This window comes from Cervus elaphus, chromosome 13, assembly GCF_910594005.1.
Source record: "Cervus elaphus chromosome 13, mCerEla1.1, whole genome shotgun sequence".
Classification (NCBI taxonomy): Eukaryota; Metazoa; Chordata; class Mammalia; order Artiodactyla; family Cervidae; genus Cervus; species Cervus elaphus.
In genome coordinates, this window is record NC_057827.1 from 34,937,090 (window position 1) to 34,961,788 (window position 24,699).

The 24,699-nt window shown below is 41.1% G+C and overlaps 1 protein-coding gene and 1 long non-coding RNA gene across 3 annotated transcripts in view; one reads left to right on the top strand and one right to left on the bottom strand.

Moving 5' to 3' along the window:
- The window catches only part of SCAPER (S-phase cyclin A associated protein in the ER), a 400,216-nt gene that overhangs the window by 52,086 nt on the left and 323,431 nt on the right, over positions 1-24,699 (bottom strand). For both annotated transcript variants that reach the window (XM_043921754.1, XM_043921755.1), the window contains exon 27: positions 12,332-12,487. In XM_043921754.1, the coding sequence (XP_043777689.1) occupies positions 12,332-12,487 (156 nt within the window). The remainder of the gene's footprint in view (positions 1-12,331; positions 12,488-24,699) is intronic.
- LOC122706528 lies at positions 1,701-8,793 on the top strand. The gene is made up of 3 exons (XR_006344404.1): positions 1,701-1,810; positions 3,897-4,020; positions 8,672-8,793. It is a non-coding gene; the product is annotated as an uncharacterized LOC122706528 (long non-coding RNA).

The following is a 24,699-nucleotide window of genomic DNA, read 5'->3' on the forward strand; positions in this document are numbered from 1 at the left end:
TCTTCAAAGTGAAGAGGTATTACACTGTTACTTATGATCCCAGAGGAGAGATGTTACCCAAAAGTAGATACTAAACTTACAGAAAATTTTCTAACAATTAGAACACTCAAAAGTTAAATGGGCTGTTGATAAGGTATTACTTTCTTAACTATTCTGCAATAAGTAGAGGAACACATTCACTGAAGTCACAGAGGGCTGTGGCATCAAAACTTGGCTGGACATTGGACAGGATGATATCTAAGATTCTGTTCAGTTATGGACTGTTACAACAGATATGACTCTACATTGAAAATTATAGTCTCCTCCCTCTCCCACACACTATGTTATGTATACGCTACAGGGAGAAAATAACTTGTTTAATGTAGCTCTAATTTGGAGCCCTGTAGAAGGGAATGAGGATGACTTATTGGAGATATGAGAGCAAGAGAAAACTAAAAGTGGAAAAGATACATGTGCAAGCGCTATAAGACTGTCTGGACATTTGGTTAGAGAAGAGGGAAAACATATGGGCAACTAAAGAGTGAGAATATTAGATAGGGGGAGACTGGTTTATACTTGGAAAGAGTTTCACCTGGTTATGAATTTCAATTTCATTCAAACAGGAACTTTTGAGAAGGAAACCCTTTTGGGAAGAGAAGTGCTAGATGATGAAAACAGATAGGTAGCCATTCCTGTGGTTTGGGATCAATAAACTAAAACACGCTGGAGTAAGAGGAAGACCAGGAGGACACCAACGAGAATGGAAGGTAAAGGGTGAGGCCCCTAAGAAGAAACTCTGGTTCCTGGCAGAGGTCTGAATGGAGGCCCGAGAAAGTTCAAACTAAAATGGTGATGAGCTCAGGACAGTCTGGGGGCAACCAAAGATACATGCAGAAAGGGCAGGGCGGAGCCCATGAGGTGAGAAGGTGGTAGGCTCTGGACGACAAACAATAGCATGTGGTCCTAGATCTTGGAACTACATGCTAGGTTTGTGCAAGAGTGCTTCTCACGTGGGACAGTTCTGACCTCTCTATCTTCAGTTCTCATAGTGACTGTAAACACAAAAGGGTCCTGTGCTGATTTTGGCTAGTTTAGCTGACATTTTGGGCTTGTCTTTAGTATTTGTCAGTTAGGCTGAAGGAGTCTCTCAGAGGCTCTGCTGTGTTGCCAAAAGAGAGCAATTACTTCTTCTGGGTGAGTAACTGGGAGGGGACAATGTCATATCTGGGTTGCACGATGTGGTACCCTCCTAACCAATCTTTCCTGCTTCCACTCTCTCCCCTACAATTCATTCTACACAGAATAAAGTCCATTACTTTTAAAACAATCAGATCATGCTGTTCTCCTGCTTAAAATCCTCCAGTGGTTTCCTACCACACTTGGAATAGAAGCCAAACTTTCACCCTCTGTTCTCATCTCTTGGCCCTTACTTTCCGACTTCATCTTCTAGCACATTCTTGCTCATCACATTCCAGCACACTGCCTTCTCTGCTTCTGGTACACACCCACTTCAGATGTTTGGGAGTCATCAACTTCCTGCTCTGCTCAACTGCAATACTCTTCCCTTCAGTCTTTATAGAGTAGGCTTAGCTACTCTATTTGCTTAGCTTCAGTATCACCCTCCCAGAGAAGCCTCCCCTGACCACTCTGTCTACCCAAGTCACTCTGCTGTATTACTCTGCTTTATTTTCTCATATCACTATCACTAGCTGAAATTATCTTATTCATTTACTGGTTTGTCATCTTTTTCTCCTGTTAGACTGCAAGCTCCATGGAGTTTTTGTTCACCACTGGATCCCTAATACCTTGACAAATGTCTGGCACATAAATGGTAAGTAAATAGCAATTAATAAAGATTTGCTAAAGCAATGGAAGAGAGACAGACAGAGACAGAGAGAAGAGAACTGGTTTCAGTGAGGTATACCGAAGGCATGAAGGCCTTGGATGTCTCCTTCTCACCTTAGGGGGAGAAGAGCGTGAGACATGGGCAACTCTTCTTTATATGTTAAGAGTGGGTACAGGAAATGGAGCCCTGGCATAGATCCTTAGTACACACTGGTATTTGCTAACGCTGCCAGTCATGGCTATTTCCCAGTTTCTTATTTTGTTTCTAGCCCAGGTGCTAGGTGCCCAAAGGGGAGCTACTAGGACATTTAGTCTCTCTCCTTAAGGAAATCTTTTCATTTGAAGACATACTCAGGACAAAGATCTAGTGAATTAGAAGTAGACAGATATCAAGTCATAGGTATAAATAGTAGGGGCCATCTCACATTTCTGAAGCAAGTATTTTTTATTTTTATTTAATTAGATAGGGTAGGACTGGATTCTGAAAGACAGAAGTTAAAAATAATAAAGGTTTGGGGTCGTAAAATCTGTTCATATGACTAGAATCATGAGAAGCATAAGGTAATCAGGAGGAAAAAAAGGCCAACTTTGGATGAAAGCCAATGAGCTTAGAATCTGACATATTAAATATCAGTTCCTGGAAGAAATTGCAAGTAGGAATTCCAAGAGGAAATGTCTATCAGGGCCTTGTTTATGAATACAGTTTATGTCTTAATTTTACTTGCTTCTGGATTAATTTACTTTTCCCTATTATCTTTTATTATAATTATTTCATTTTTTAAAAAGTAAAAAGACACACATACTCTGTAACCCAACTCAAATCTTTTTGGAACAGAGTGGGGTATACTAAATATATATATAAAAGCTACCTTGGGCAGTTCAGGCTGACAGACATTTTAGTCCCTGTCTGCCCCATTCCTTGTCCCACTCTTTGAAGAAGAATTAGCAAATTCATGTTCGTAATGTGAGGAAACAGGCATTGAGAAGCTAAAGAATCTGTCACTCGTCACAAAGCTAGGAGAGCAGGACCAGCACTCATATTTCTCTGACTCCCAAACCCGTGCTCTTCAACACAACTCTATAAAAGGATTTTCCTCTTGAGATCCTGACCACCAGAGTCCTAGAATCCGTGTGGGTTCAGCTGCAAGTGTATCCCAGACAGTTTGCTACGCTAAGTCTGGTGAGCCTGCATACATACTGACAGACTTCCTTCATCACATCCTATCCCCTCTGGGAGTTGTAGCCAGAAAAGGCTGCCCCTAAATGCTAGCCCTGTGGGTCAGGCCCAGACAGCCCACTTTTTCTGGGATAGTGCCTAGCACACAGTAGACACACAGTGTGAATCACAGCAATGAAGCGATAATCCTTCTGCCCTTACAAGTCAACTACGGCTTTATTACCAGCTGGGACAGATCTCTTAGAAATCTCTCTACAAACATTTGCTTAATTGTGAATATAGAGACAGTCCAGACATTCCTGTATTCTTCTCACTTTCCAAACCTGAAGGATGAGGACAGTCATTCTTCCTTATAAGTCTAGAGGCTGTAATGACCCCCTGGACAGTGTGAGGATTGCTGGGAGATAACTCATGAAGTGCCCTTCATCTGGGGCACGTAAATGGTGTTCAACAAATGTTATTTCCTTTAGTTCCACTTGCTTAATCCTACTGCATTTACTTCATTTCCCATCTCCCAATATGAACAAGCCTTTTTTTTCTGAGGGCAGTGGCTAAAGATACCAAGAGAAGGGTGATAATAGCAAGCATGAGAGTGCAAAGAGGAAAGAATACAGATGAAAACAGGATACTGGGAAAACATTGATCTCTAGGGTAGGCCAGAATGTGGCAGACTCTATTTTTCAAACATGGCCACAGCAGTATTTCTGGTATCATATGCTCTTCTAGAAACTTTATATTCCCCACAAAGAGATGAAGTCTATTTCTCTTCCCTTTGAAGCTGGGTGGGACTCTGTTGCTGCTTTGCTGAAGAGAATTCAGTGGTGGGATACTGCATGAACCCTGACCTAGGTCATAAAACATGACATGGTTTCTACTTGGCTCTCTCCTTTGTCAGGGTGCTCCTCCTTCGAACCTGTCACCATGCTGTGAGGAAGCCCAAGTTAGCCTGTGCAGAGAGACCAAATGGAAAGGTCCCCAACAAACAGTGAGAGTGAGAGTGCAGAGAAGAAAGGATGCAGGTGAGAACAGACATGTGTGAACAAGTACAAAGATGATTCCAACCTCCAGCCTTCAGGTCTTCCTACTGAGGCCCAGACACTGTGAAACAAAGAAAGCCATTCTCCCTGTGTCTGATGGAATTCCTGACACACAGACTCTGTGAGATGAATAGACTGTTGTCTCATGTGAGTACGTTTTGGGGTAATCTGTTACATAGCCACAGTGACTGGAACAAGAAGAAAAACAAAGGAGAGTGTGTGGCAGGGTGAGACGGGAGAAGAGTGGGGTTAGAATGGTCTGAATGCTGCCGAGTAGTACGCAAGACTAGTACTAGTGGGCAGCATTGGGGGGGGGGGGGTGGATTACAGCTTGATATAAGGAGAAGCTTTTACAGCATTAAAACTGATCAAGGAGTGCATAGGCTCCCCCAGTTCCCTGTGAATGAAGATACTAGAATATAAACTGAGGAAGGTTATTGAAGAGATACAAATTTGAACCAAAGAATGGGTTCAGTTGACGGTAAGGTTCCTTCCAGTCAGTGGAATGTGACAGCAGGTTAGATCTGGGTTACAAGGAAGACAGATGAGACAGAGGTGACATCTGGAGTCTGATGCCTGGGACACCGGTGACACCATACCTAAAAAGAGAAACTATGAGGGGATTGAAAAAGATTCTTCTTTTCCATTCCTTTTGTCTCTTGCCCAGATGAGTGTTAATGGTCTTTCTGTAACCTCTCCCATACATTTTCACATGATAACTTCCAAATGTGGTCCTTAGTATGTCACTGCCCTAATTAAAGGCTTTTAAAAACTATTTATTTATTTACTTGGCGGCACGTGGGATTTTTAGCTGTAGCACGTGAACTCTTGTGTTCTGTTGTGTTAGTCGCTCAGTTGTGTCTGATTCTTTGCGACCTCATGCACTGTAGCCCGCCAGGCTCCTCTGTCTGTGGGATTCTCCAAAGCAAGAATACCAGAGTGGGGTTGCCATTCTCCAGGGGAGATCCTTCTCCAGGGGATCTTTCCAACCCAGGGATCGAACCCAGGTCTCCCACATTGTGGGCAGATTCTTTACCGACTGAGCTACCAGGGAAGTCCTAGTTGTGAACTCTTAGTTGTGGCATATGGGATCTATTAATAGTTTCCTGACCAGGGATCAAACTTTGGCCCCCTGCATTGGGAATGTGGAGTCTTAACCACTGGACCACCAGGGAAATCCCCTGATTAAAGGATTTTAATGACACCACTGTCACCACCACATTCAGCAGGTCATTTTATATATCACACAGTATTTTTATATTTATTATCTCACTTGAACATCGTAACAGCCTGGGAGGTACTAAAATCACCACTGCGGACATCTAAAAATCCAGCTAAAGCATGTACTCTGTTCATTCTTCATATTTTTTTTGCTTTGATGTTTTTGCTTATGCTATTTTCTTTGTCTATGTTTTTCTCAACTCTAAATGTTCCAACCCTTTTATCTTTCAAGGCCCAGATTAAATTTTTGTTGCTCTGGAAAACAGCTGATTCCTGCAACTAAGAGTGGTCTCTCCCTCCTCTGAACTCTGTCAATGATGACATGATAATCCAATATTTATCAAGCAATTACTATGTGCCAAGCAGCATGCTGAGTGCTTTCTCTACGTTATCGTCTATCTTCTGTATTGCTCTCTACCTTATACCACGGATATTTGTATACATCTCTTCTTTACTAGCTTACCAGCTCCTTGAGGATATGATCAATGTCTGAGTCATTTTTGTTTTCTCCCAAGTCTAGCACAGGGCCTGGCACAGAGCAAGCACTATATAAATATTTGTCTAATGAATGAATGAATAATTCAGGCAGGCAGAGTTAAAGTTTACCTTTGCTTGAACAAATGGTTTTCAAGCACCCTTAAACACTTGAGAAGCACTCATTTATATCCACATAATTAATGGGCTAAATTACGAATCATTCTTATCTTTTTAAGACCCAGGTTTCTAGGGACCTTGGCTAGAATCTATTTCATCAGTGTTGTTTACAGATGTAAGAGTGGAAAACAACAAATACACATATTAACAGACTTCTTTTTGTGCAAAAATATTGTAGAATTCAGAACAGTATTTTCCAACCAATCAGAATTAGCTAGTTTTTACAAGTTTCTCTCTTTCATCTGTGCAGTCATAAAGACTGTAAACTCTTTCACTTTGAATCCCACTACTTCTTGGCCCACCTGCTATACTACTTTGCATAGTTATGAATTTAGAAATGATTGCTGACTAAGTGAAAGATCTGTGTTGGTTGCAATGTGTAATTACTCATTATGGTTCTGATCCCATTAGTTCAGCTAAGGAGCCAGCACCTTAAGGGCGCCGCAGGGAGCCTCAGCCAATTATGGCAATTGAGTCATTGCCCCAAGATTTGAAAACTATCCTCTTTTCTTTACTTCTTGTAGGCCCAAGAATGGAAAACTGACAACAGTAAAGGCTAAACAGGCATTTCGAAAAATTGTATTACAGATTGTTGAAGTTTGTTGCAGTGATCAAGAATTATAGCTGGTGAAAAATTCCCATATTAAAATTCTGACGTATTCCTAATATAAAATCAATCCTTTTCACCTGAAGATTGCAATTTCAATTTTTACTAAAGAAATGCAAGTTATTGTCTAAAACCAAGCCTGATACAAAAATAATCAGTTAGTGCTTCCCCTACCCACACCGAAGCAGAGATTAACAGAGTACATTCTGACACCTAAATTGTCTTTCACAAAGCCTAGGAAAAAATTAGAAGATTAAGGGCACAATGGGAGGGGAGAGCAAAGGCAGACCTGCTATAATCACCACCACAAAGGCCGGCCACTGGCAGGCTGCAGAGTGTTTACTCAAAGCCCTGTGCGATCCATCAGTGTCCCTAATTATCTCAGGTCTGCCAGTTCACAAGAGGCAATTTCTGAAGGCTTCTCTGGCTCCCCTTTGTCTCTTATTCCTGTTGGTCACAAAAGGGCTTTGAGGAAAAGCCTTGCTCGACACTGGCTCTGGCTGGCTTCTCCACGCAGCCCAAACAAGAATTATGTGAATTACTCCAACAGAACAACCACCAAGCTACCTTTCTCCCCAGGCACAGCTATGACCTTGTGCCGAAACCCTGTTGAAGTGCTTTCAACAGGCCACTGTAGTTGACAATTCAGAAATACAATTTCTATGAAGATTTGGAAGTAGTACAAAACGGTCTGTAACTATTAGAGGTAAACAAATCAGAAGAGATAGGAAAACTCCCTGTTTTCCTGTAGCTTGGCAGTGCTCAGGAAATGCTGGAAGATGGAAAGACAAGAGGAAGAAAAGCAGTGAGGGACCATTCTCGCTGTCTCAGAAGCAGATTATACTGATACTGCTAAGAATTTCTTAGGCAAATTGAGCCAGGGAACTACTTGGACCTACTTTCATAAGAAGGCCTACTAATAGAAATCTGCTGAGTAACTGAGATTGGGGAAGGAAATTATACTGGGAAAAAATAGATTAAGAATTCTTAAAAAAAAAAAAAAAAAAAGAATTCTTAAAAACTACTAGAAACATCACTTTGCTGACAAAGGTCCATATAGTCAAAGCTATAGTTTTTCCAGTAGTCATGTATGGATGTGGAGTTGGACCCTAAAGAAGGTTGAGTGCCAAAGAATTGATGCTTTCAAACTGTGGTGCTGGAGAAGACTCTTGAGAGACCCTTGGACAGCAAGGAGATCAAACTAGTCAATCCTACAGGAAATAAACCTGGAATTTCAGTGGAAGAACTGGTGCTGAAGCTGAAGCTTCAATACTTTGGCCATCTGATGCGAAGAGCTGATTCATTGGAAAAGTCCCTGATGCTGGGAAAGATTTAAGGCCAAAAAAGAAGGGAGTGACAGAGGATGAGATGGTTGGATGGTGTCACTGACTCAATGGACATGAATTTGAGCAAACTCAGGGAGATAGTGAAGGACAGGGAAGCCTAGCGTGCTGCAGTTCATGGGGTTGCAGAGTCAGACATGACTTAGTGACTGAACAACAACAACAAACTACTAAGGGTTAATCACTGACTTATTTAAAATCCAGTTGAATGTGTACATATAAATAATTATACTTCATTTTATGAGCATACACACAATACACATGCTAAGTTGCTTCAGTTGTGTTGGACTCTTTGCGACCCCATGGACTATAGTCTGCCAAGCTCCTCTGTCCATGGGATTTTTCAGGCAAGAATACTGGAATGGGTTGCCATGCCCTCCCCTTTAGGGGATCTTCCTGACCCAGGGATTGAACCCTCATCTCCTGTGTCTCTTGCACTGGCAGGCAGGTTCTTCACCTCTAGTGTCACCTGGGAAGCCCATACACACACAGACACACACATATGGACTATCGTTTTATATATAAACTTCATACACACACACCTACATGCACACATACACACACACTCACACTTTGGTCTGCTTGGATAATCCTAGGCATGTCTAGAATCATGGAACATGGTGGTGTATATCCTATCATTTGGAGAACATCTCATCTACTGCTCAAAAATTTCATCAGAAACCTGCAAGTCATTCTGGATTCTTCATTTCCTTTTATCCTCCCATATTATCAGCTCTATGTCATCTCACTTACATTTATTCTGTGTCCTCACTGTATCTGTTCCTCTCTGTTTTCACTGTCTCCACAGGTCCTCAACATTTAAAAAGCCTACTCCTAAGGAACTATGGTGTTGGAGAAGACTCTTGAGAGTCTCTTGGACTGCAAGGAGATCCAACCAGTCCATCCTAAAGGAGATCAGTCCTGAGTGTTCATTGGAAGGATTGATGCTGAAGCTGAAACTCCAGTACTTTGGCCACCTCATGCGAAGAGTTGACTCGTTGGAAAAGACCCTGATGCTGGGAGGGATTGGGGGCAGGAGGAGAAAGGGACAACAGAGGATGAGATGGCTGGATGGCATCACTGACTCGATGGGCATGAGTTTGAGTAAACTCCGGGAGTTGGTGATGGACAGGGAGGTCTGGCGTGCTGCGATTCATGGGGGCACAAAGAGTCAGACATGACTGAGTGACTGAACTGAACTGAACTGAAGGTGAGGGTGGGATGATTTGAGAGAATAGCATTGAAACATGTATATATCATATGTGAAACATATGATCATATGTGAAACAGATCGCCAGTCCAGGTTCGATGCATGAGACAGGGTGCTCAGGGCTGGTGCACTGGGATGACCTTGAAGGATGGGATGGGGAGTGAAGTGGGAGGGTGGTTCAGAATGGGGAACACATGTATACCCACGGCTGATTCATGTCAGTGTATGGCAAAAACCACTACAATATTGTAAATTAATTAGCATTCAATTAAAATAAATAAATTTTTTTAAAAAGCCTACTCCTTCTAGTGGGCTCAAGCCTACTAGACTCAAGCCATTCCAGCCATTTCTATACTTTTTAGGAGTGATCATCCTATAACGGAAATGTGAACATCTATGAAGCTCACTGAATGTCAAAGCTCCTGCCACCCTTCACAGTCACCCTATTATAAACCACATCAAACTGAACATGAGACAATAACTCTCAGTTTGGGCTGTCCCCCAAACAGACCCTGAAACAAAGATACGGTTGTACGATGTTTACCTGGAAGGAAGTAGAGAAGGAAAGATGGCAGGGAGAAAAGTCAATCAAGTGTGTGTTAATGAACAGGTTACCACTCTCCAAGGGGCCCCTTGGAGAGATTGTAAGCAACATACTTCAGGATTGTCCCATTGAGGGTTAGTGCAGATGGGATGTTATCCACCAATTTATTGTTGGAGAGTGACTCCTGGGTATTAATTCTCCTGTAACTTCTAGCAAACAGCTACTTGTCCAGAGAATATCCCCAGGTAGTGAAATACAGAAAGTCACTGGCAGGTGACCACCTAATAGGCCTCAGGTGCCAATAACACCTGCTATATCATGCAGTACCCTTATGCCCTTTCTCCCAAATGAGTTCTTTACTCCACTTGTCTTCTGGATCCTTTACGATTTAGGTCACTGAAGCCCTTCTTGACCTCCTCTGGAAGTGCTTTATTTCCTTTTCTGTGCACCCTCTCTTCTGCTGCAGCTATTACATTGTAGCTATTAATTCACAAGTCTGACCCTCTGACAGACTCTGGGCTCCCTGAGGAGCTTCAGTACTTAGCTTGGAGTCTGGCCCAGGGCAGATGTTCAGTCAATGTCTACTAGACAAGGACATGTTTGTGTGTGTTAAAAAGAAGAGGACACTGTCCTCCATATATGTAATTGAGAAAGTCTTCAAAGAAACAAAATGTATGCTCCCATATTCTGAATAGTATGAAGGCATGTGTATAAGAGGGAACACCAGAGGAGGAACCTTGAGTCCTAACTCAAATTATTTTGGCTCAGCTGCTTTCCCTATGAGTGGCTATGAATGACCTTTAAGCTTCTTTCAAGTCCCACAGATTTCAAGTGACTGAATCCATGTGTTAAGGGAATGCTGATGCCCACAAACTATACAACAACCATATATGGAAATGTTTATGTGTGTGATATTCATTTGGATTCAAGGGAAGAGTACAGAGGACAAAGACTTGAGATGCTGGCAGGTTTATAATGGCATGTACATGAAAGAGCCAGTGTTGGAATGGTCTTCTGGGTGAGATGATCCCTCCCAGGGAGTGGCCAGGCTACTGCACAGAGCGAGTTGGGCAGCATGGCGGCTTCTAAACTGGCAGGGGCCAATGCCCTGGATGGATCCCTGTTACTGTTGCTACCAGAACTTACCTAGGTCACAGACCTACAAACAGCCCGTTTCTGAGTTCTCATCAAATCCCTGGAAGGTAGCCTCTGGCTACATTTCTAGAGGGAACAGACCAAGTGTAATAGTGACTAAAGGCCATGCTTGACTTCCTTGATACTCAGACAGTCTTAATCTTCCTAGAAATGTGACTGGGGCTGGAGGGACTGGGTAAGAATAAAGACTAGATGGCTATCAAGGTCCTATGTAGAACAGACCAACAAATGTTGAGAAAGTTAATTTCTGAAAACAAATTTTCTTTTACAATATTTTGAAAAGAGACATTAGCACTGTGGTACACTGAATATGGTTGGACAAGATTTCTTTAAGTAATTAGACTTAAGTAGCTTCAAATAGTTTCTTTCTTGATAAATCCCTACATATACATATATATATGCATACACACAGATATATGGGCTTCTCTGGTAGCTCAACGGGAGACCCCGGTTTGATTCTTGGGTAGGGAAGATCCCCTGGAGAAAGGATAGGCTATTCACTCCAGTGTTCTTGGGCTTCCCTGGTGGCTCAGAGGGTAAAGAATCTCCCTGCAACGTGGGAGACCTGGGTTCGATCCCTAGGTTGGGAAGAGTCCCCTGGAGGAAGGCATGGCAACCTACTCCAGTATTCTTGCCTGGAGAACCCCTATGGACAAAGAGGAGCATGGCGGGCTGCAGTCCATGGGGTCGCAAAGAGTCAGACATGACTGAGCAACTAAGCACTGCACAGCATATATATATATATACATATATATGTATATATATATAATTGGCATGCAGTGCTGTTTAGACTTTAATTGTAAGAAAATTATTTTACTGAATATCCTCAATATGTCTGAGGGATATGTCATGTTCCTGTCAGGAACACTGAGTCACTGTTGCAAACGATTCTGAACTTGGTAGGGAGGGAGAGGAAAGAACACGAGGCGGTTACTGTCTCTCAGAAAATTACTGCTTCTGAGGGCCGTCCACAGGATGGGGTGGGGAGTTTAGAGAGCCAACCAGGCTACTAATAGTTCCTGATACACCGGCTATAATCATGCCCACGGGGCACGAGTGACTTCACGGAGTTATTGTTTTTGGATGGCTCCTCTCTTATTCATAGAGATACCCTGGAAGAAGGAACAAAGGGGAAAATAAAGAACCCAGCAGGCTGTAACTGAAAGCATGTGATGGTCAGGGCACTGTGAGGCTGTGCATGTTATGCTGAGGATCTGACTTGATTGGTCTAGGCTTTGTTACTGACCTCCTGACTGAAGGAAAATCACTTGATTCCCTGGATCTCAGTGGAAGTGGGACTGGATGGTCTCTTATAGAAATTATAGATAAGTTAATGACGCCAACAAGAAAAATAGGCTCCGGTAGGAGCTTGTAGCCAGGGAAAAATGAGAAACATTAGACAAGTCTCAGTATGAGAAGCCAGTAAGGACAGATGTAGCACAAACAGGAAAAGAGGCCAAGATGACCATGTACATCCCTATGAAATGACTCCAGAATGAGCAAATTCCAAGAGATGTTTCAAAAGTTGAGTCCAGACTGACATCGAGTAGAGGCCTTACCTTCCGGTGACAGCAAAGCAAAGAGTGCACATTCCCTGTAAGAGTCCTGCGGCATGCTGCAGAAACGTAGCCATCTTGGGATTCTCATCCACTGGGCCTTGCACCGAGAGGAAGCAGCCACAAAGCTTGTCGATCAGACCGATGTTCACCACGTAGCTAGATGTGGGGACAAATACGTGTTACCATGTGCGTAGCCTGGTAACATCTTTCCCTTCAAAAAGTGAAAGTGAAAGTTGCTCAGTCATGTCCGACTTTGGGACCCCATGGATGGTAGCCTCCCAGGCTCCTCTGTCCATGGAATTCTCCAGGCCAGAACACTGGAGTGACTAGCTGTTCCCCTCTCCAGGCATCTTCCCAACCCAGGGATCGAACCCAGTTCTCTTGCATTGCAGGCAGATTCTTTAATGGCTGAGCCACCAGGGAAGCCCTCACCTTCAAAGAGAAACCTTAATAAACACAGGCTTAGGCCTCTCTGACAAGCAAAGACAACACAGGTTTGAGTACAATATCTTAAGCAACTATCTCCTTAGATTTATCCCTGAATAATCAGTTATTTCTATGAATGGTTCTGTTTACTTCTGTTGGCTACTCTAATGCTATTTTCTTCAAGAAAGTGATTATCTGATCATTCTCACCAGTCTAGAGTCTGACAATAACTGAAAAGATTTATAAGGATCTCCATACTCTTGAAAAGGAATACTTCTTAAAGTACTAGGAGCTAAATTCACTAGAATGCAAGGATTCAGGATGATGCTACCCAGGCACTCTTGTTATAACCTAAACTTCCAATGCCACTGTAGATTCTCTACTTTTTAAAACTTATCACCATTAAGAGTACAACAAGCAGCAAGAATCCAATTGCCCTCTGTTGCCCTCTGAGAGTTGACAGTATCACTTCAGAAGTTACTCTCATCTTTTCAGTCTATTAAACAGTTTTCTAGAACTGTTTATTAACTCAGATCAACAATAGTAGCTCTCAGTCCACAAAGCAGAAATAATTGAAAATATTTGAAGACTATAAAGTACCTTGTAGATAAATCAGCCTTAGCTTAGAGATTTTATACCAATTCAGTGCTACTGCATTCACATATATGAAAAGCAAAGGATTCTGAATATAGCAGTTCTGAAAAATCAACACATATTTCAGGGATATGTGCAAAGGAACTGATGCTTCTGCTTGTAACTGCACTAAAATCCCTATCACTGTTCATTTACTAATACACTTCTTTTGTAAAAGGAAGGAGAATCTGATGAATAATAATAATTCATGTTGGTAGACTCTTTTAAGTTTACTATTTACAAGGTATAAAATAATGTTCCCTTTCTCTTTTTAAGTTAGGAAATATATTCATCTGGTTACTGAGCATCTCCCAGTTTTAAAATTGGGAAATATGAAATGATGACCACCAGCCCTATTATCTTATAATAAAGGAAAATGACATATTGACACATTGAACCCTAGTCCCACAAGTTACTGGATGACCTTGGGCAAATTACCTTCTTAGTCTGTTTTCTTTTTGATATAACAGTGTTAGTAGAAGGTTCTTGTGATAAGTGACTGATAAGCTAATACATGCAAAGAACTTGATATATTTTATTATTAGTTTTATTGTTACTAGTAGTAATAATGGCAGTATTTTAAAAATAGATGCATGCAAACTTACTAGTTATAAATACAATAAAAAATTAACAACACAAAATACCATTTCACAAATATTAGACTGATAAAAATCACTAAGTATGTTAACATAAAACACTGATAAAGATATGAGAAAATGGGACTCCTATCCTTTACCAATGGGAAGTGTACTCTTTGAAGAACAATTTGATGTTACTTGGTAAAATTGAACATGGATTTATCATAGGATTCAAAATTCTTACTGTAGGCATATGCACTTGAGAAACTTGTGTATAGGTACAAAAGAAGTTTCTATAAGTATATTCACTGTATCATTGCTTGAAATAGTGAAAAAATAGAAACTACTGCCCTCAAATAGGTGTACAAACTGGGAATTTATTCATTTAAAAAAATGTGTAGAGCAGTTAAAATGAATTAATCAGAATTATATGAATCAACATAAATAAATCTCAACATGTGAAAATAGAAATTGAAAGAATTGTATGATAGTATTTATGTAAATCTTAAATACATACAAAACAGAAATGTTTATGGATATTTATTATATGAATATATAGAAATATATATATATACTATACACATATATATTGCACATACATATATAAAAATAATATAAAAAGATGCATGGGAACTATATACACACACTCTAACTCTCAAGGGATAAATCACTGTGTAAGGAAAAGGCATGTAGATGGAGAGTTAGCTGTACCTGCAACATTTGGTTTCTTACCAATATGAAAAAAGATCTAAGACAATATGGAAAAATGTTATGTTACTGAAAAATGATGTCAAGTTGGTACATAGGTATTGATAATTTTGTAAGGTGTAGGTTGATACACTACATAAACTCAGAAAGTTTAAATATTTTTGAAGGGAATATTGACAAACCGAAAGAGCATCTGAAACCTGTAAGATAAGGTTAATGCTTTATTCTTCAGGCTTAATGAGATATAGTTAATATACACATCGTTTAAGGTATACAATGTGATGATCTGTGTATTGACTACAAAATGTTACTGTTTTCTAGTTTCACACCACTATATCAAGTATCAGAGAAGATACTTGATATAATTTCTATGTTTTTGGATTGTTGAGATTTCTTTTGTGGCATAACACAGGATTCGTCCTTGAAAATGCGCCATGTGTGTTTGAGAGCAGTATCTATTTCACTGCTGCTGGATGGAGTGCTCTATATATGTCTGTTAGGTCCTTTGGCCTAAGTGCTGTTTAAACCTGCTGTTTCCTCATTGATTTCCTGTCTGGAAGATCTATCTATTATTGTTGGGTGTTTCTTGTTGCTGTTTAGTTGCTAAGTCATGTCTGACTCTTTTGCAGCCTCATGGACTGTAGCCTGCCTGGCTCCTTGTTCATGGGATTTCCCAGGCAAGAATACTGGAGTGGGTTGTCATTTCCTTCTCCAGGAATTTATTGTTGAGAGTCGGGTATTAACATCCCCATGTATTACTGTATTGTTGTTCTCCATTTAGTTCTGTTAGTATCAGTTTTACATATTTAGGGGCTGGATGCATAAATAATTACTGTCATATCTTTGGAGGATTGACCCCTCTATCATTATATAATGATCTTCTTTGTCTCTTTTAACCATTTTTAGCCTAAAATCTATTTTTGTTGATATAAATATAGCTACCCTTCCTTCCTTCTGGTTACCATTTCTTTGAAATACTCACACCCCTTTGCTCTTAGTCTTTGTGTCTTTAAAGCTAAAATGAGTCTCTTACAGTCAGTATGTTGTTGGATATTGTTTTTATCCTTCAGCCACTCTGTGTCTTTTGACTGGAGAATTTAATCCATTCACCCTTAAAGTAATTACTGGTCTCTAGGGACTTACTATTGATATTTCACTAATTATTTTCTGTTTTTTAGCTCCCTTGACCTGTGTTCCCTCTCTTGCTGTCTTCTTTTGTGACCTGATGACTTTTTGGGACAGCATGATTTGACTTCTTTATTCTAAGTGTATCTACTATAGGTTTTTCTTTGGGAAATATATTTATTGGATTCTGTTTTTTTAATTAGTTAATTTTAATTGGAGAATAATTACTTTACAGTATTGTGGTGGTTTTTGCCATACATTGACATGAATCAGCCACAGGTACACATGTGTACCCCCATCCTGAACCCCCCTCCCACATCCTTCCCCACCCCATCCCTCTGGGTTGTCCCAGAGCACTGACTTTGAGTGCCCTGCTTCATGCATCAAACTTGCACTGGTCATCTATTTTACATATAGTAATAGACATGTTTCAGTGCTATTGTCTCATATCATCCCACCCTTACCTTCTCCCATGTAGCCCAAAAGTCTGTTCTCTACATCTGTGTCTCTTCTGATGCCTTGAAAGAGACACATGTACCCCAATGTTCACTGCAACACTGTTTACAATAGTTAGGACATGGAAGCAACCTAGATGTCCATTGGCAGATGGATGGATAAGGAAGTTGTGGTGCATATTACTTTCTGTTTTAAGTTGATAAGTTTGACAGCATACAGAAAATTTATGCGGTTGTCCCTCAGTATCTGTGGGGGACTGGTCCCAGGACCTGCTGTGGATACCAAAATTCACAGATGCTCAAGTCCCATCATTGGCACTCCATATCCTTGGTTCTGCACCTGTAGACTCAACCAATTACAGATTGTGTAGTACTATGGTAGTATTTATTAAAAAAAAAAAACTTGCATGTAAGTGGACATGCACATTTCAGACCTGTGTTGTTTAAAAGTCAACTGTACTTTTACTTCTCCTTCTTCATATTTCAGGTTATTCATGTTACAGTTCACATATTTTATAGTGTTCATTCAATAACAAATTTCTATGGTTATGGTTGTATCTACATTTGATTTTTAACTTTCAAACTAGCTTGTAAGTGAATTTTATGTATCACCATTATAATACCAGAGATTTGATTTTTGACTATATGGTTAGCATTACCAGTGAGTATTACACATCCATATGTTTTTATCTTATTAATTATCACCTTTTTCTTTAAACCTGAAGAATGCCCTATAGTATTTCTTGTAAGGGAGGTCTAGTGGTGATGGATTTCCTCTGCTTTTTTTGTTTGAGAAAGTCTATTTCTCCTTCATTCCTGAAGGACAGCATTGCTGAATACAGCATTCTTGGTTGGCAGTTTTTTCTTCAATATTCTGAAAGGCTGTGCCATAGGCTGGGCTTCTTGATCAGGTTGCTGGCTGTGCTCTGATATTGAGCAAGATTGCTGGCTGGCCTCTCTGGTTGGAGCGATCTCCCGTTGTATCTCACAGATGGGTGGGTCTAGAAACTGTCTCTCTGGTTGAGAAGAATTTTGTCTGGGCTCCATTATAGGGTGGGGCTGCAGGCTATGCTCTGTAGTTGAGTTGGACCATAGCTGGGTTCTGAGGTTTCCCAAGGTTACTGTTCAGTCTTTCTGGTTATGTGGGGTCAGAGGCTGAGCTCAACAGTTGGACATGGTTGCTGGCTTGACTCCTTGCCTGAACAGGGCTGTAGTTTGGACTTTGTAGCTCCCTAGGTTCCACAGCTGACCTTCCTGGATGGTCAGAAATGAAGGCAATGCTGAGCAAGAAGGCATGGATGATGACCTGCTTTCCTGCCCAGGTTGCATGGTAAAATAAGCTCTATAGCTGGTACAGCCTGGGGACCCTAAGCAGCAGAACTGCCAACTGAATTCCCTGACCAGATGGGGCTACAGCTCAACTTCATATATGGGCAGAGCTGCTGCCTGGGATCTCTGCTTGGGCACCATAGTAGCCAGGAGCACAATCGCACAAGATCTGAGTGCTGAAGCACCACACTCCCCCTTTCTATTTGCTCCCCAGTGGTCAAGCCCTGCAGATTCCCCCAGTAATCTTTGTTCGGTGAGACCAAAGTGGAAGTGTCCCACAATGCTGGGGGAGCTAGATGTTCATTTGGGCTCCTTCTTAGTACTGGAGGAACCATAGGCTTGGGGGGGGGTGGTGCTGCATATAGTGCTGTGCTGGCCTGTGGAAGCACTTCTAGGTCTCTGAAGTCCAGAGGGGGATGCTTCAGTCTTACTGGGAGTGGTCTTGTGGCCAGTGTGTAGCTGCTCCTCTTACCCTTCTAATGTGCTACTTCTTGGTCTCTGAGGTCCAGAGGGGATGCTTCAGGCTTACCCACTTTCTTCATTCTGAGTTTTCACAGTGGTTCTTGTCTGTGGATAGTTACTATCTGGGCTTCTAGTGAGGCCATCTGTTTGATGGCACAGTAAGTTCACAAGCAATGAATGAAGACCTTATAAGCAGAGCATTTACTACAGGGAATCAACACTGATCCTGACAAATAGGAGTATCATCTACAGCACTGGAATCCGTTTCATAGTACAAGATGGTTGGCTGTTCTTTAGTATATTCCACCCATATCTCAGAAAAGTTCTGGAAGCCAAAAAAGCCAAGATTAAGGTGCCAGCAGAGTTGGATCCCTCTGAGGCTTTCTTTTTTTTTTTTTTTGGCTTCCAGATGACTGTCTTCTTGCTACCTCTTCATATGGTTGTTCCTCTATGCAGGTGCCTAATGATTTTATCATCTACCAAGAGCTTTTACAACTAAAAAAGTCAATACCTCCAATAGGAAAATGGGCAAAGTACATGAAAAGGCAATTCACAAATGACTGAGCCACCAAGGAAGTCCTATTAAAATGGTCAATGAACATTTTAAAATGTGCAGTATCACTACTAATATAAAGAAATGAAATATTTTCACCTCTCAGTCTGGCTAAGACTCAAAAGAATGATGCTATTCAACACTGTCTAGGCTGAAGGTACAAGGACATACTCATATGTAATCTCTATGTAGGACAATTTGGCAATTTGGATAAAAATCCTTAATACACATTCTTTGACTCCAAAATTATACTTCTCTAAGTTTAATAGAAAACAATAATCAATTATAGGGAAAGATATTCTTTACAGTGTTATCTATAATAGTAAAATAGTAGAATAAACCTATTTAAGTAATAGGTCACCTGAAGCAAATCACCTTAGGCTTCCCAGGTGGCGTTAGTGGTAAAGAACTGGCCTGCCAATGCAGGAGACATAAGAGATGTGGGTTTGATCCCTGGGTTGGGAAGATCCCCTGGAGGAGGGCATGGCAACCTACTCCAGTATTCTTGCCTGGAGAATTCTTGTGGACAGAGGGGCAAGGCTACAGTCCATAGGGTCACAAAGAGTTGGACATGACTGAAATAACTTAGCACACACGCACGAAGCAAATCATTGCTACATAATTAAATACTTGGAAAGCCAGTAGAAATTCATTTGCAAGTTTCTGTTGATTTGGAAAAACAGAAATTAAAAAGTATGATGAAAAAAGTATGACATAAAAAGTATGTATAAGTATTACAATTTGTTTTCATAAAATAACCACATATATGTACACCAAAACCAAAATTAAAACCAATGATTGATTATCTTTGGCTGGTGGGATTAAAGACAATGCTTGTATATTAAAAATGCATTGTGAACTTCCATGTTTCCCAAATTGTTGTAGGAACTCCTACAGGGCAATGGTAAAAATACAAATAATTCAATTAAAAATAGGCAAAGCACCTGAATAGACATTTTACCAAAGAACAGATACAAATGGCCAGCAGATATAGGAAAAGATGTTCAACATCACTAAACATCAGGGATATACAAATCAAAACCAAAATGACATACTACCCGATACCTGTTAGGATGGTTATTATCAAAAACAAACAAAAAAGAAACCCTAAAAACCAGGAAATAATATCGGCAGGATGTAGAGAGAAAAGTGAAACTTGGTACATTATTGGTGGGAAAGTATATTTGTATAGTCACTATGAAAAACAGTGGAGTATTCCTCAAAAAATTACAAACAGAAACACCATATGATCTATCAATTCCGCTTCTGGGTATATATCTGAAGGAAATTAATCACTATCTTAAAGAGATACTTGTACTCTAATGTTCACTGCAGCGTTATCCAGAGTAGCTAAGTGTCCATCAACAGATGAATGGATAAAGAAAAGTGGTAAAGTTGTATATAGGGCTTCCCAGGTGGCTCTGGGCTTCCTGGGTAGCTCAGCTGGTAAAGAATGTGCCTGCAATGCAGGAAGATACCCTGGAGGCTACCTACTCCAGTATTCATGGGCCTCCCTGTTGACTTAGATGGTAAAGAATCTGCCTGCAATGTGGGAGACCTGGGTTCAATCCCTGGGTTGGGAAGATCCCCTGAGGAGGGCATGGCAACCCACTCTAGTATTCTTGCCTGGAGAATCTGCATGGACAAAGGAGCCTGGCAGGCCAGAGTCCACGAGGTTGCCAACAGTTGGACATGACTGAGTGACTAAGTACACACATACAGATGGCTCAGTGGTAAGGAATCTGCCTACCAATGCAGGAGATGCAAGAGACATTGATCCCTAGGTGAGGAAGATCCCCTGGAGGAGGAAATGGCAACCCATTCCAGTAATTTTGCCTGGAAAATTCCATAGAGTTGGACACAACTGAGCACACCTGCAAAGTGGTGTGTGTGTGTGTGTAAAATGAAATATTATTCAGCCATAAAAAATAAGGAAATCCTGCAATTTGTAACAATATGGGTTGCCCTTGAAGGCATTATGCTAAGTGAAATAAGTCAGACAGTTAAAGGGCAAATACTGTGTGGAATCTTAAATAGTTGAACTCTCAGAAACAGTAGAATGGTTGCTGCCCAATGCTGGGGGTAGGTAGGGGAAATGGGGAGATGTTGGTTAAAGGGTACAAATTTATATTTGTAAGATGAGTAAGTTCTAGGAATGTAACATACAGCATGGTGACTAAAAGCTACAGTACTGTACTACATACCTGAAAGTTGCTAAACAGTAACTCTTAAATGTTTCAATATACACACACAGCAAAAGTTAATTATGTAAGGTGATGGAGCTGTTAACAAACAGTCACTGTGGTAATCATTTTGCCCTATATATATGTGTAACAAATCATCATGTTGTACATCTTAAACTTACACAATGTTATATATGTCCACCCATATCTCAGTAGAGCCAGGAAAAAACTGAATTGCAGCGCTTCAGGACTGATGCATTTCCTGGGCAAATTTCAAACCAGTGTTTTTTCACATTGCAATCTGCTTCTATCCTATACACAATACTGCTTTCCTAGAACTATGCTAAACACTTGAAATTGCCAATATTTGCATCTTACAAAAATATTCCAATGTTTTATAGCCAAAAGATATTATTTGGATATTCTGTTAAAGGTTTTTTTTTTTTTTTAAATTTGTTTTTGTATCCTAGGACCTTGTAAAGTGTCTGGCATAAGGTGAGTACAAGTGGCAATATTTTGAGGTGATAGATATTTCTGAGGATCCCTTAAGGCTAGAAACTTGACTGAACCATCTAAAATAAGGAGAATAAATACTGTTATTACCTCATCTCAGTTAGACACCCCCTTGCCTCTTCCATGACAGATAAGGAGAGAAAAAGGACATACGCCAGAGTGATGTACCCTGTTCCTGCTCTACCTTAGTGGCATAGGCAAGAGACCAGAGCAAGAAACTGTGCTGGAACTCTTGCCTCACAGCTTTACAGTGTTAGAGATTTATAAACTGACAAAAAAGGCCCAGGTTGTAGGAGGGAATGGAGGGAGATTTCCTGTCAGTTCATATTTGAGAAGGTGAGAAAGAAAGCATGAAACTATTTACACATATTCTGTTTGCTTCACTAGGAAGATCTGAGATAAAGTTTGTGGTCCTACACATAGGGCTCATCAAGCCAGCTAACAATGCATTATCTATAAGAAAACAATATTTACCAAAAGTGGTACAAGCCAGATAAAGGGTGGCATCGTTTTGCTCTGAAGCACTGTAATTGCCTATCATCCTTTTTAAGCTACATGCCTAAAAAGGAATTACATGAATTATTTGGTTTGGCAGATCATCACTGCTATTTCCCCCCTCCCCCCCCCCCAATAACCTTTTTTTTAAATGAAGGATCTGGTAACTATAATAATAAGTGTAAAAATGTAGGTACTTTCTCCTGGCAGGCCCACTGGAATTGCACTGAAGCATCTGGCTGGCCTTCTGCCTCACTGTAGCTGAGGCATGTAGCTGAGTTGTCTGGATGACAAGAATGCAGGGCTGCTGCATCACACAGTAGCCCAAGGGAGGATGCTGGGACTGAACGGCATTTATCAGCAGGGAGGGCCAGGTTCTACAGACCAAAAGGACATGGGGAAATTGAATGAGATCAAGCAACAGGGAGAAAGGCCAGGGAGGGTCAAAGTCAAGTGCTGCATGATAAATGGTTTGTGGACCCAAAGGGCCTGCCTGGTACTCTGGAGCAATAAATATGCTTGGGGAGAGAGGGAAGGCAGCTGCAAGGAACAAGTTAACAAAGTAATCAAGGGTAAAAAAGATCCTGAATGAAACAACTGTTTCCAAGAAAGCACTACAAGAGACCAGATGAAATTTATGAACTGAGAAAGAAGCGAATGCAGAAGAGGGCATTCTCTTTCTCCTATTAACCTACTATAAGCTTCAAAGAGTAACAAATTGCATGGGTTTTGAGAGTCAGAGATCAGTGCAGATCACAGAGGAGTTTCTGCTAGGTGGGACAGGTAATTGATTAATACCAGATGGAATCCTGTTGGGAAATTAAATGTCCTATCTGATTCCAGATTCACTAGGCAAAAAGAATTTGAATGTCAAGAGTAGGAATAAATTTCCCCGGAAAAAGGTGACTGTGGAAGGAAGCAGGATTGACCTTGGACAGGTGTTAGAAATTGCCACATTTGTGTAGTGGAAAATATACAGCTGTTAGAAGTCCAGATAGACCTGAGTTCCAGTCTCAATTCTACTTAAATTTTAAACTTATTCATTACATAACCTTGGGCAAAGCACTTAACCCCACTGAGCAATTTCCTTACCTACAAAGTTTGAACAACAGACTGGTTCCAAATAGGGAAAGGAGTACGTCAAGACTTTACATTGTCCTCCTGCTTATTTAACTTATATGCAGAGTACATCATGAGAAATGTCAGGCTGGATGAAGCACAAACTGGAATCAAGATTGCCGGGAGAAATATCAATAACTTCAGATATGCAGATGACACCACCCTTATGGCAGAAAACAAAGAGGAACTAAAGATCCTCTCGATGAAAGTGAAAGAGGAGAGTGAAAAAGTTGGCTTAAAGCTCAACATTCAGAAAACAAAGATCATGGCATCTGGTCCCATCACTTCATGGCAAATAGATGGGGAAACAGTGGAAACAGTGGCTGACTTTATTTTTGGGGGCTCCAAAATCACTGCAGATGGTGACTGCAGCCATGAAATTAAAAGACACTTACTCCTTGGAAGGAAAGTTATGACCAACCTAGATAGCATATTAAAAAGCAGAGACATTACTCTGCCAACAAAAGTCCATCTAGTTAAGGCTATGGTTTTTCCAGTGGTCATGTATGGATGTGAGAGTTGGGACTATAAAGAAAGCTGAGTGCCAGAGAATTGATGCTTTTGAACTGTGGTGTTGGAGAAGACTCTTCAGAGTCCTTTGGACTGCAAGGAGATCCAACCAGTCCATCCTAAAGGAGATCAGTCCTGAGTATTCATTGGAAGGACTGATGCTGAAGCTGAAACTCCAATACTTTGGTTACCTGATGCAAAGAAATGACTCATCTGAAAAGACCCTGATGCTGGGAAAGATTTAAGGCAGGAGGAGAATGGGATGACAGAGGATGAGATGGTTGGATGGCATCACTGACTCAATAGACATGAGTTTGAGGAAACTCCAGGAGTTGGTGATGGACAGGGAGGCCTGGCATGCTGCAGTCCATGGGGTCTCAAGGAGTCAGACACAACTGAGTGACTGAACTGAACTGAACAAAGTCTGAATTAGAAATACTACACTTACAGGGCTGCAAAGCTTCTACTACAATACTTTACTCCCCTTCATGGATCACAGTCTTGTGTAATTCAACAAAGCTATAAGCTATGCCTTGCAGTGGCACCAAAGATGGATGGGTCATAGTGGAGTGTGTGCGAGCTAAGTCGCTTCAGTCGTGTCCGATTCTTTGTGATCCTATGGACTGCAGCCCACCAGGTTCCTCTGTCCATGGGATTCTCCAGGCAAGAATACTGGAGTGTGTTGCCAAGTCCTTCTCTAGGGCATCTTCCCGACCCAGGGATGAAACCCACACCTCATTATGTCTCCTGAATTGCAGGTGGGTTCATTACCACTAGCATCACCTGGGGCAAAACTACAGAGGATCCAAAGGATATCATTGTCCTCTAGAGTTTCCACACTTTCTGTGTGAGTGCTAAGTAACTTCAGTCATGTCAGACTTTTTGTGACCCTATGGACTGTAGCCTGCCAGGCTCCTTTGTCTGTGGGATTCTCCAGGCAAGAATACTGGAGTGGGTTGCCAGGCCCTCCTCCAGGAAATCTTCCCAACCCAGGGACTGAACTCTTGTCTCTGGCATCCCCAGCGCTGGCAGGCTGGTTCTTTACTACTAGTGCCACCTGGGAAGCCCCTAAAAGATTCTTTCTTTCCACACCGGGAGTCAAGAGTTCTTTGTCATAGTGGAGAGTTCTGACAAAATGAGGTTACCAACTCAATGCACATGAGTTTGAGCACACTCTGGGATATAGTGAAGGACAATGAAGCTGCCATACTGCACTCCATGGGGTTGCAAAGAGTCAGACACAACTTAGCAACTAAACAACACCACAATACATTACTAA